The sequence below is a fragment of the Mastomys coucha genome, unplaced genomic scaffold (assembly GCF_008632895.1).
Source record: "Mastomys coucha isolate ucsf_1 unplaced genomic scaffold, UCSF_Mcou_1 pScaffold22, whole genome shotgun sequence".
NCBI classification, from domain to species: Eukaryota; Metazoa; Chordata; class Mammalia; order Rodentia; family Muridae; genus Mastomys; species Mastomys coucha.
The window spans coordinates 142,632,905-142,646,479 of NW_022196905.1; the positions used below are offsets into that span (position 1 = coordinate 142,632,905).

Consider the following 13,575-nt stretch of genomic DNA (forward strand, 5'->3'; position numbering starts at 1 on the left):
GCTGGATCTTATGGAGGCACTTTCCCAACTGAAACTCCCTTCTCTGTGATAACTCCAGCCTGTGTCAAGTTGACACACAAAACCAGCCAGTACAGCCGGCCAGCATTCCTCAGTGTTCTCCAATTCTGTTCCTGTCCCCAGGTTCCTGCCTTGATCTCCTGGCTTGGCTTCCCTTGATGACACACTGTGACCTTCGAGCCAAGTAAACATTTTTTCTCCAAGTTGGTTTTGATCATGGTGTTTATCACATCAAACAAGGACAGGGTAGAAAATTCATACACGTGTACCGGACATACATACATGTCTTTCCAAAGCAACATTGCTCAGAATTGCTAAAAACCATTAGTAGAAACAAAAACTTCAGTCGATGATAGCAAACACAGACACTGGGATACACATCTGCAGTGGGCAGCTCAATGACAATGGAGGTGAACCGTGGCCACAGGATACAACGTGGATGAAAGTCACTCATAGGATGCTTTGTGAAAATTGCCAGCTATACAGTGTGGCTTCACTGGTACAACCTTCATAAACTCTATTGTGTATTGTGTATGAGAGCAATAAAACTGGGGGGGAAAGCAACTCATGATAACTAAAACCACCTTGCCCTCATGGGGAAGAATGAGACAGCAGTGCCAAGCCAAATAAACACTGGCATTCAGGAGGCCACTCTTCCATCTGGCTAGGAGCTTGGAGGGTTTTGGCTTTTAGGTCACAGTATCAGTGTTTTAAGTCGTTGTATTTTATTAAGAAGATCAATATAGATCCATATGAGAGATCTTCCATAATGCTGTCCAGTGGGCTCCTTGTGGCTATGCCTGGAGAGAGTATAATGAAAGAAGAATATATATATTTTTTCTCTAGTCTTCTATGGCCTAGGATGTTTTAGGAGAAAGGCAGGGGTTGATTTAAATATGTGTATACTTTTCAGGTGGCTGAGGTTTGATCTGTAATCTTAGCCCATTAATTCAGTTTAAATCAAAAGTGTCAGGGGACAAAAAAAAAAAAAAATTTAGCTTCCTGTTGACTCTCTCTGGTTTTCATTTACCATTATCACATTCGTTAGTAGCATCAGTCATGGTTTTCTGTTTATTAAAAGGTACAGTATGGAATGATTACTATTTTTTAAAACAGCCTTAGACTGGATTTTCATGGGGAAGATTGGTATATTGAAAGGATACAGAGGAAGGGATATTTGCTTTGGTCCAGTGCTCTTGGACATCATCAGGGGCTAGAGTCCATGTAGGCTGGATGCAAAAACTAGCCATCCAGTCCTCTCCAGCAACTCCTTCTATGACTGTGGTCCTCTGTATTCATGCACTCACACACATTCACTCTCTGGGTCAGGCTTTCTTCCTGGATAGTCTCCTGCCTCCTCACAGCCCAGCTCAAGCATTGCCTCCTCCGATGAAGCTCCCCTGACTCTGCTCTTTTCCACTCATCGGACCTGACACTTGCTGGGTCATGTTGCCATTGCTGATAGATCTGTCTCACAGATGGCTCCTTTTGTCTCTTTACTTGAGAAGCTATGAGCCATCAAGTGTACTGGAGCCATCTGATGAAGCATGTGACGGAGGAGTGACATGCTGGGGATCCTTCGGAGTGCAGAAACTAGATAGCCATTGTAGTAAAGCCTCAGTAAATCACCATGGGCATCTGTAACTCACTCTTTGTTTTTTAAGATTTATTTATTTTTATGTATGTGAGTACACTGTCATTGTCTTTAAACACACCAGAAGAGGACTTCAGATCCCATTACAGATGGTTGTGAGTCACGATGTGGGTGTTGGGAATTGAACTCGGCCTCTGGAAGAGCAGCCAGTGCTCTCTTAACCACTGAGCCATCTCTCCAGTCCTGTAACTCATTCTTAAGTGAGCCATGAAGGAACTGTTCTCCTGGGAGAAGAAAATATGTGCCTCAAAAGCATTTATTTTATTGTGCTCTGGAATTCATTTGAAAGTTAATTACCGAGTAAAACAAGGCAAAAAAAAACCCAAAACAAACAAACAAAACCAACCAAGGGATAATTTGGACTTGCCTCACTAAAATAAAGCTGTATTGGTGTCAAAAATAGTTATATGTATTAGTGTCAAAAATGTAAACAATTTTCCCACCACTGTTAACTTACACAAGTTTTCTCAGCCTTAATAGATCAGGCAGTGTGTGAAATCCCCAGGAGAGCTGGTGTGTTTTCTTCCCACAAACCTATGTACTTCATTTGGTTTAAGAGTTTAAAGGCTTCTACTGATGCGATAAAGCTCCTTGACTGTTAGGGTTTCTATAGCTGTAAAGACCATCATGACCAAAATACCATCATGACCAAAAAGACCATTATGACCAAAAAGCAAGCTGGGGAAGAAAGGGTTTATTTGGCTTACACCAACATATTGCTGTTCATTGTGGAAGGAACTCAAGCAGGGCTGGAACCTGGAGGCAGGAACTGATGCAGAGGACATGGATGGGTGCTGCTTACTGGATTGCTCCTCATGGCTTGCTTAGACTGCTTTTTTTTTTTTTTTTTTAGAATCTTGGACCACCAACTCAGGGATGTTAGGCCCTCCCTATTGATCACAAATTAAGAAAATGTCTTATAGCAGGATCTTATGGAGACATTTTCTCAATTGAGGCTCCTTCCTTCCTAATGCCTCTAGCTTGTGTTGAGTTGACATAAAACCAACCAGAACAATGACCAAAGCAACTCAAGGAGGAAAGGTCACACTCCATCACTAACGGAAGGCAGGGCAGGAACTCCAGGCAGGAACCTGAAGGCAGAAACTGAAGCAGAGGCCATAGATGAATGCTTCTTACTGGTCTTACTGGCTTGCTCCCCATGGCTTGCTCAGCTTCCTTTCTTATAGCACCCATGGCCACCTGCTTGAGGGTGGCCTACCTCATAGTGATCATCAAAAGAAAATGCACCACAGGCTAATGTGATGGAGGCATTTTCTCAGCATGGGTTCCCACTTCCCAGCGACTCTAGAGTACATCAAATTGGTAAAACACTAACCAGCACAGAAGGTCTCCAAATGCCTGGGATTCATCCCGTCCCAAGGTTGGTTTTATCCACAGATAAAAAAGAAACATGATTACTTGGCAAAGATAACCAACTCATTTTATTTATGGATATTTAGTGAGTAGGTGACTCATGTGGAATGCACTGTCTAATGGGACCTCTGGGTGGATAAACATCTTCAACTGTCATGCAGTGTGAGAGAGGACCAGAGATTGGTCACAGCACCTGGAGCCCCTCTTCTCCTGTGATGGAGTCTGAGGCAGGTTCAGTGAGAAACAAAGTAAACAGGAGAGGTTGCTGCAAAGAGAAGCTGCTCTGGTCTGAGTTTGGAAATTAAATGAATGAAAGGGTGAGGTGTGGATTGACTGTAGAGAGATAGAAAATGTATATTTCACCATACATGGTGTTCCACTGAGTGTGAAGAAAAGAGAAAGACAGGATAGTTGTCTCCAGTGTAAGCAAAGGGGCCTAGGTTGGGGGTCGGGGTGGGAGGGAGAGGCTGAAGTGACATTGCATTGAACTGCAGCTGTATTGGGTGTGACTGAACACACAGAGGCTGTGCAAAGTGAGATATCACATGCAAATAGAGCTCAAATAGTAGGACAGCCATAAACTGAGAAACCCGAGAGAAAGAACCCAACATTATCAAAGAATATAGCAAGACAATGCTTCAGAACCATCAGGTGCAGGTTAAAAGGATTTACCAGGTCTCTCTGCATAGTAGATAAAAGGGGCAACCAGGTACACTAGAGTGAGAATCAGAGGTAATAAGAGTTCTTCAAGAAAGTAAAGCAGATCACCCACAAAAGGCTGGGGTTTGTCACAGTATGAGGCTTGTCATTAACAACCTAGGAACCCAAAGGGAAACCCTTTACATCTTGGAATGAAGCAATCACCACATTAAAAATTTGAATCAAAGCAAACATTTGATTGGAAGGAATTTTGAGCAGTGGAAAATTAAAACAAATTTTTTTAAGATTTTATTTATTTTATGTCTATGAGTACACTGTAGCTGTCTTCAGACACACGCCAGAAGAGGGCATCGGATCCCATTACAAATGGTTGTGAGCCACCATGTGGTTGCTGGGAATTAAACTCAGGATCTCTGGAAGAGCAGTTGGTACTCTTAATCACTGAGCTATCTCTCCAGAGCCCATGGAAAATTTAAAGAGAAAAAGATTAGTGGTATTCTGCCAAAGTAAAGAAGCTGGCCACAATACAGGAAGCCACTAAAGAAGCTGGCCATGAAACAGAGAGCCACAGGAATCTAGAAAACATGAGCCTCACACAAGGAAGAGGCATAAGCTTGGGCCAGTTGGAGGATCAAGCTGAACCAGTAAGGTCCACCCTTAGCAGCCAGCTTCTGCTATGGCTTTTGTCTCCTAATGGTGACACAGCTTCCACAAACAGTATCACCTCTGAAGATCTAGTGTCTGGACCTGGGAGCCTCCAGGGGCCACTTTACACTCAATCCACAGCACAGAGGGAATGTGAGCCCTTCCATCCAAGTCATCATGCTGAGAGAGAATGGGTGAAGTAGAGGGGTTGTTCTAGAGGTACCAGGAAACAGAGGCCTGGGGGAGGAGAAATAAGTAGACAGTGAGAACAATTAGGCAAGCCTAGCAGACTTGAGACAGGTTGAATCTCAGCCCAGAGAATCCTGGGATCACACCACCAGGACCTTCTTGTCAATCGATGCAACACTCAGACTATTGTATACCGCAGGTTGACTGCTCTTGCTTTACTATTGCCTTGAAATGGAAATAATTCAAAGTCATCAAAAATAAATAGTTCAAGCTATTCAACACTACTGCTTACAACTTAGCATGACTACGCCTCTAGAAACTTTAATACAGGCACTATTTTGTGTGATGACGTGAGACAATACCTTGAGTTCTATTCAACAGCTAGCATTTTTATTTATTGTGGGTGTCTTTCCATGTCAGTATAATATTTTTAATGACAACATAGTACTCCATGGCTTGAATGTGTGTGTGTGTGTGTGTGTGTGTGAGAGAGAGAGAGAGAGAGAGAGAGAGAGAGAGAGAGAATTTAGACCTTCTTCAATGTGAATTTTGTTGATATTCACATATCCATTGTTGTAATGATGTACTGTCTTTGAGTACATATTTTGCATGCCTGGGGAAGTACTCCATAGTGAGATTTGAAGAAGTGGAATTTCAAAGTCAAAGCTATCTGTACTAAAGTTTCCAGTTGGGCCTATAGCCCACGAGAGGGATGGGAAACTCAATTCAGGCTTAATAAATATTCATGAGTAGCTTGCCTGTAAATCAGGAAACACTTTTGGTGACTTCGAGGCAGCTCCTGCTTCCCTGCTTAGTTCCCGGGAGTCTTGGTCTCTTTCCCTATTTGTAGATCTAACATAAAAGCAGAGGGCAGGAAGAGAATCCTGAGATTATCGCTGTGCAGGTTGCCTGTGATACCTGGAGAATGGTACAGTGACTGGGGTTTCAAGGCCCCCAGGCACAGCCACCTGAAGCCCTTAGATGCCTCAGCAGACCTTCAGTGTGCGGGCACACACATAGGAACCCTTGGTAATGTTCTCAAAATGTCAGAGCCGGAAAGGGGCTGGGGGAGTGGATGTATTCCAACGTGTTAAAACCTCAATATACAGGCAGCAAAAGATGGTAATACACCGTTTGAAAGGGGAAAATCGGCAAACTTTAAATATGGGGAAGGCCTGCTCTGCAAAATGAATGAAGAGCTCTTACATATCAGGGAGAGAAATGGGCTTGCAAGTAGGTCACAGTTGAATGGAGACTCACATTCAATTGCTGTGTAGTCCTTTGGTGTCTAGTAACCGCATGCCTAGCTTGACAGAGCCGGCAGGGCGTGGACCCAGAGAACATTCTCACACACCCCATCTGATGGGAGCATAAATGAGTGGACATGTAGTGGGCACTTGCAGCCTACCTAGCAACGTGGAGGATGAGCAGATTTAAGCTTTCAGAAAGAAGGCACTCTGACTGCCCCAGTCATCTTCTGAGGGCACCTACCCATGCCGTAGATCACACCCTTGCCCAGGTTATCCCTGCTGCAGTATGCTGGGATAGTTCCCAGCTAAGCTGCAGCCCAGGGGCCAGCGAACTCTAGGTCACCTCTGAATGGAAATCAATTAGAGGTTTTCCATGCTCAGCCAGCTGGCAGGTATTTTTTTGTCTATTGTTCCCCTCCCTGTCTTCAGTAAACCAAATTGGTGCCTAAGTACCGTGAAATTTTAATTCCTGGATGTCTTGTGAAGTCGCAGTATACTGAGACCACTAGAGTAAGCGATGTTCTCATCAAACCAGAGATATGTGGACCCATTTCAGGGGACACTTAGACCTAAATCCCCTGTGTTATAAACAAGGGTGTCACTCTCCCAGCCACAGGGGCAGGGGCATTGACTATAACAAAATACAGAGCTATTTTCTTGTTGTTCTGGTTTCCTGTTTTTACGTAGTTTTTCTTTTACAGCAGCTTGTGTTACAGCTCTGCGCATAACTGGCCTTTTCTCTCTTCTGTTCCTCTTTACCATCTGTAGGAACAAAGAAAGAATTGCAGAAAGATCCAGAGGCTAAGAAGCCTGCTGTTTCGTCTCCCAAGAGGACAGCATCTGCGGCCACCAAGCCTCATTCACCAGGTACTTACACATGCGGTCTGTGCTGGAGCGTGAGGCCTGCATTTGGAGCTGAGTTCGGTCAGATGGTGTTGATGGACGTACACCAGCCTGACACACACACAGGCTGGTTTTCCTCATTCCATACAAAAGGCACCTATCAAAACCAAGATGTTATGCCATGTATGCATATGCGAGAGAATTTCTTTGCAAAGGAATATATGCTCTTATGAGAACATATAAAAATAATTCAGAAGGAAAAAAAGAAATCACACTTTGAGGGTCTAAGCCCAAAAAGTAGTATTTCATAAGAGGAAGAAAAATGAGCTGTTATAATAAAACCTAGCTTGAGCTGGGAGGTGGTGGCACACACCTTCGGTCCCAGTACTTGGGAGGCAAAAGCAGGCAGAGCTCTGTGAGTTCGAGGTCAGCCTGGTCTACAGGGTTAATTCCAGGACAGCCAGGGCTACACAGAGAAACCCTGTCTTGTAAAAACAAAAACAAACAAACAAAATAACTAACTCCCCCTCCAAGAAAAAAACCACAACAAACAAACCAAAAAAATTCACCTAGCTTTGGACTGCTTCCAGTGCATACTTAAAATATAAGAATGTTTTAAAAGTTGAAATATGGAAGCATTCATATTAATGAACTGCCAAAACAATTAATAATCAATAATTAATACATGTTAAAAATCAGCTATACAGTGTATGTCTTGGTTAGTTTTGACATGGGCACTTACCTGTGGACCTACCACCTTTCAGTCAAGAGAACGCACACATCCATCTTCTCCCAGACGTCATGGTAATATACCTTGTCAGACCCATGTACCCAGTCCGCCATACCCTCAACCCAACCCTAACCATCTCTGTTCTATCATAGTAGTGTGTGTTTTCTAAAGTCGAATATAAATGGAGTCATGTGATACGCTGCTCTTTAATGGTCTTCTTTAATAACCCCTTCCTTTACATTGGTACATACTCCGACCTGTTAATTACTTTTCTGTTGCTGTGATAAAACACTGTCTCCTGTAGGAGAGAAGGAAGCCCTGAGTGAGTGAATTCCTGAGTGTGTGCTGTCCCTGGATATGGGCTCAACATGTCAAGGACCCCCCCATCCCTCCACCCCACCCCCGTGGCCTCAGTCTCAGAGGGAAACAGTATGTGCAAAAATGTCCCCCATACTTTCTCCCACTAGATGTTTAAGGACTGAAGACCGTTCCTCTACAGAGACCATCCCCATTGAGATAGCTAAACCTGGCTCCTTGCTCAGCTGTATGGAATAACCCCACCTCGCTATATAATAAGCGCACTGAGCTTCTGGTACTTGGCTGGAATCCAGCCAAGATCCCGGACCATCCAGCCCCAGCTTTTTGTCTGTGTGCTCGTCTGTCTGTCCTTCATTTCCGCGCCATCCCAGTCAGGTATAAATAAGTTCCTGGAGGCTGTGACAAAGGCAACTTACAGGAGAAGGAATTTATTTGGGCTTACAATTCCAGAGGGATAAGAGTCTGTCGATAAGCAGCTAGCATGGTGGCTTCAGCAGAAAGCTAGGAGCCCACAGCCCCTCCTGTAAGTAGGAACCTAGAGCACAGGCACTGCGGGTAATAGGAGGCTTTGAAACCTCCAAGCCAGTCCCTAGTGATGACTTCCTCCAGCAAGGCCACACCCCTACAGCAGCAGCCGCTGAGGACCACAAGTGTTCAACTACATCAGCCTATGGCGAACATTCTCATTCAAACACTATACCCAGCTTACTTATTTCCCTGAAGCCATTTGCCTATTGGAACCAAAGACAAGCAGCTATGGTGTTTGTGGGTAATATGGCTTGGATAGCGGCACTCTCACTTCTCATTGGTAAATAAATACCTTAGTAGCTGGATGTGTGGGTTGTGAGGTAATTATATGCTTAACTTCTTTAAACTGGGCCAAATTTGTTTCCTAAAGTAATGAGCCTTCTGGATGGTAGGGCATTCGGGTTTGGTTTGCCCCTCCCTGCCAGTGCCCGCTGTGCCCGCTCATACCGGGAGGCTTCTACTTCACTTACCCGTTGTTTATAAAGGATCAGATACAGGACACAGATGAACATCCAGGTGAAAGGTCCTTAGCATGGGAGCCAGAAAAGTCTTCCTCCCCAGCCCCCACAGTGACAGCATCTCCCTTTTGCTTTGGAACATGCTCCATAGATTTGTCTAACCAGGCAAGAAGCTCTCTAGACCCTGCAGTTTAGGGGTGTTTAGAAACATCAACATATCAGTGGAACTGATTACTTGCTCAGCCCCCAGCCCCCTTTCCTCCTCAGAGGTCAAGGGTGATCAGTTAAATTCAGGCAGAATGACAGTGAAATATCCCACAGGCCAATCAGATGGAAGCAGTTCCTCAAACAAGATCTCCTCTTCCTGGGTGACAAAAACCAACCAGCAAGGCAGAAACTCCTGGCAAACAGCTGCCAGTACAAGGAGGAAAATCACGTTCCATCCCACAAAACCTGAACTATGTTTGCTCATAAAAATAAAGCTCAATTCAAGTCCACAAAGAACTCTGCTCTTGTGCTTGTGGGTTACACCTGTGTAAGGACAAGGACCAAATCCGTGAAGGACTTCTGCTTCAGCTGAGAAGCTATCAAAGCTGTGTCCGGTCCTTGCTTCCACCTTGTTTACAAGTGTGAAGGTCACGGCCCCCTGTCACATTATCAACGTGCAGGCACAGCTTCGTGGCTGTGTCCGATAAGCTTTCCAGATCTAATTAAATCACCCCGTTTCATCCACAGCCATCCCCTGGGTAGTGACCGGATGGTGCAAATGAATTTTTAATACTCGCTTTCCATTTTCAAACACCGCGTCCTCCCCAGTGCTCAGCCTTTGCACGCAAACAACTGTTGGCATTCACCTTTGTGCTGATGTCCAGTTACGGGCTTCTCCCTGGAGATAAGCTGTCACATGTCGTTGTGGTCAGCATACCGTCCATCCACCCTAACCTGATTTATGCAGCTGGTAGGATAGCTCGAAAGAAACTTGACTTGGGCAAGATTCAGACAGCGGGAGTTCAGATCAGCCCCACCCATGGGGGAATGGGAAGCAGCCTGAGTAGAGAGAAGCCAGAAGACCCGGATGGTTCTCTCTTAGACAGACAGTGGTTGGCTAAAGACCAGGGATGAACCTGATTCCTTGCTCATCCACTGAAGCTTGCATGACACCAGACACAGAGAAAACGTTCAATAACAAGACTCAAGTATTTGGGGGCCCTAAAAATTCTAGCGTGAAGCATTCATTGAGAATCAGTGGTTAAGCATACTCACTGTCTGCTCTTCCAGAAGTCCTGAGTTCAATTCCCAGCAACCACATGTTGGCTCATAACCATCTGTAATGGGATCTGATACCCTTGTCTGGTGTGTCTGAAGACAGCTACTGTGTATTCATATGCATGAAATAAATAAATCTTAAAAAAAGTAAAAGAAAATCAGCTATCTGGCCAGGCAGTGGTAGCGCACGCCTTTAATCACAGCACTTGGGAGGCAGAGGCAGGCAGATCTCTGAGTTCCAGGACAGCCTGGTCTACTGAGTGAGTTCCAAGACAGCCAGGGCTATACAGAGAAACCCTGTCTCAAAAGACAAAGAAAAAAACAACCCAGCTATCTGTAGGTCATGGCAAGACAGTACTCATGTAGTTCTTTGAACACTGGGAATTTAGAAGTAGGGCCCTCATGGTAAAGCAGGATCCTTGCATGACACTGATAAAATCGACAGTTTGTGCAGTCACAGTGGCCATTGAGGTTTGCCATCACAAATCCTTTCTAACTAATAATAACTAATAATAGAGAACTCAGTAGCCAACCTCATTGCTAGGCGTGTCCTTCCTAACGCCTCAGCTCTTGAGACTGGGGGTTGGTTAAACCATGACACTCAGTGACTGAGGATTAAGGTACAGTCAACAAGAATCCTAAACAAGGACTTTTCCACTGGGTCACTTAGTGTCACAAAGTAGCTAAGCTTATTGTGTTGATCCCAAAGGTTGATGTTCTTGGGCAGCCTCTGACATGGATAAGGGTGTCAGTTGCTAGGTGAAACACGAGCTGACTGAGTGCATTCAGTTGAGTACTGGAACTTTGAGTACACGAGTAAAAGCAATGTAATAAATAATTTAAAAGTGACTTTTAATGGTAGCATTTCACTGGCTTCTTTTATGGTATTCATTTATGGTGTACATTATACTGAGTATAATTTTTTAACCTAATGATAACTTGCTGGATAGTTTTATGTCAACTTGACACAAGCTAGAATCACTGGGAGGGAAGGTACCTCCATTGAAAGAATGCCTCCATAAGATCCATCTGTAGGGCATTTCCTTAATCAGTGATTGATGGGGGAGGGCCTTGTCCATTGTGGGTGATCCTGGGTTCTGTAAGAAAGCAGGCTGAGCAAGCCATGATGGGCAGACCAGTAAGCGGCATTCCTCCAAGGCCGCTGCATCAGCGCCTGCCTCCAGGCTCCTGCCCTGGTTGACTTGCTGTCCTGACTTCCTTCAATGATAAACAGTATGAACGATGTGGAAGTGTAAGCCAAAGAAATCCTTTCCCCTCCAACTTACCTTTTGGTCAGGTTGTGTCATTATAGCAATAGAAACCCGAACTAAGACAATAATAATAATAATAATAATAATAACAACAACAACAATAATATTTTTAAATATGGTAAGTGCTGGGGTTGGAGAGCTGGCTCAGCAGTTAAGAGCACTTGTTGCTCTTGCAGAGGAGCCAGGTTTGACTTCCAGTCCCCACATGACAGCTCACAACCATGTGTAAGTAACTTCACTTCTAGAGGATCTGATGCCCTCTTCTGCCTTCTATGAGTACTGCACACATGTTGTGAACATATGTACATGCAGGCAAAACACCCATAAACATGAAATAAAAATTTTAAAATGTATGTGGTAGGTTATGGGATCCATTCCAGACAAGAGTAAATATGATGCTTGAAAATATAAGATAGGAAGCCGGGCGGTGGTGGCACACGCCTTTAATCCCAGCACTTGGGAGGCGGAGGCAGGCGGATTTCTGAGTTCGAGGCCAGCCTGGTCTACAGAGTAAGTTCCAGGACAGCTAGGGCTACACAGAGAAACCCTGTCTCGAAAAAATCAAAAAGAAAGAAAGAAAAAAAAAGATAGGAAGCTGGAGAGAGGACCAGAGTTCAGTGCCCATGTCAGGTGGCTCACAGCTGCGCATCAGTCCAACTTCTAGGCTCTCTTCTGGCCTGTCCATGAGCTCACACAGATGCTCACATGTGCACATGCAGATACACAGAAGTAAAATAAAATATATCTTTATATATTTATATGTGTTAAACATGCAGAAATATAATTTTATATCAAATATATAATTATAGTAACATACATTTTATATATGTAATAAATAAAATATATTAAATATATGCACACACACACACATGGCAGTGTGAATGGGCTAAGACACACACCTCAGAGCTGACCTGTAAATTGTTATGACAGCCTTCGTTTGCTGTTGAGTAATGTAGGGAGTGGCAGCTTCCTTCACACTGCAATGGGAACAGAGGGTGGCTTCCCTCAGGTGATGAATGGCCTCACATCTCTGGAAAGATCACTCTACTCGTTATGTAATGAAGATTAGAAGCAGGATGCTTCTTGACCAGATTTGTAGGTGCACAGGGACCTTAAGCCCCAGGAATAGGTGTTATCACTTGACCTTGACAGTGAAGAACAAGGTCATGAGAGGAGCCATGTAAAGGGCAGGAAGGAGCTTGCAGCATTACTCTCTGATACTACGGGAGGAGCTGCCGTGTTCTCAGAAGCCTGACTTCTACCGGTGTTGATGCTGGATTGATTTCCCAGTAGACATTTCTCTAAGGGTGAGAAGTACATAAAATAGATTCAATAAAGAAAGTGTAAAATGTAATGTGAAACCCCACAGTGTCTGCCTCGAATGCCGAGTTTAACTGTATTTAAGTTCCTTATGAAGAAACAGGCTATGGGTCTGGCTGCTTTTGCTATCGGACGCTTTTATTTACAAGGTTTTTATAGTAATGTTTATAAATTGTTTAAATCCCCCTTACGAAACAAAAAAGAAAGAAACCCTTCTTTCCAATCAGGCTTTAAAGAAATGGAAGCTAAAAGAAATTTGGTGTTGTGTTTGTTACTGTGTTCTAAGCACAAACTTTGCACTTGAAACCATGTAAGCAAAATAAATAATTTAAGTCTCTGTCTATTTTGTCTGTTTAATACTTAAAATGACTAACCACGGGCAGTTCCTTCCCTGTCCCACGGGCCTGGGGAGCCTTCGTGACTGACGGGGTGCAGTTGGACAGAATACCACCAGTGACTCCCTTCCTTTCTTCATAGGGTACCCAAAGCAGAGGACCGCAGCTCCTCGAAATGAGTTCCCACCCAAGCCGGACCTGCAGGCCCGAGAGGCGGAGAGGCAGCTGGCCCAGCGACTGAGGGACAGGTGTGAGTGGCAGGCCAAGCAGCTAGGTCTGGCTCGAAGGGAGCTGAAGAAAGCCATCCACGGCTTCGACGCCCTGGCTGTGTCCACTAAGCATTTCTTTGGAAAGGTGAGCCTGTGTCTGTGAATGTTTAAGGTCGTCTTAGCCTTTTGGGTGCTTGAACTAATGATGGGTGTTGGGAAGTGTGTGTGGTATGAGTCTTGTTGGTCATATGGAATCTCCTACAGCATTCTAGAATATTCCAGGAGCCCAAAACTAGCCAGAGAAACTTGTCTAAAAAGAAGTCACCTTGATTACGAAAGAGAAAGGTGGGCCAAAAAGGAAAGAAAAGGAAACATACAGAGCACTTGAAGAACAGACGTTGCTCCTGATGGGTAATGCACCTGGGAGGGCCTGAGGGGCGTGCTCCTCTGAGCCCTACAGCACGGGCTCTGGAGGGTGCTCCTCTGAGCCCTACAGCACGGGCTCTG

At 44.5% G+C, this 13,575-nt stretch overlaps 1 protein-coding gene across 4 annotated transcripts in view; it reads left to right on the plus strand.

Annotated features, from left to right (window-relative positions):
• The window catches only part of Mtus2 (microtubule associated scaffold protein 2), a 388,646-nt gene that overhangs the window by 295,580 nt on the left and 79,491 nt on the right, over positions 1–13,575 (plus strand). For all 4 annotated transcript variants that reach the window (XM_031338775.1, XM_031338773.1, XM_031338772.1 and 1 more), the window contains exons 6-7: positions 6,559–6,657; positions 13,002–13,213. In XM_031338775.1, coding sequence (XP_031194635.1) covers positions 6,559–6,657; positions 13,002–13,213 — 311 coding nt within the window. The remainder of the gene's footprint in view (positions 1–6,558; positions 6,658–13,001; positions 13,214–13,575) is intronic.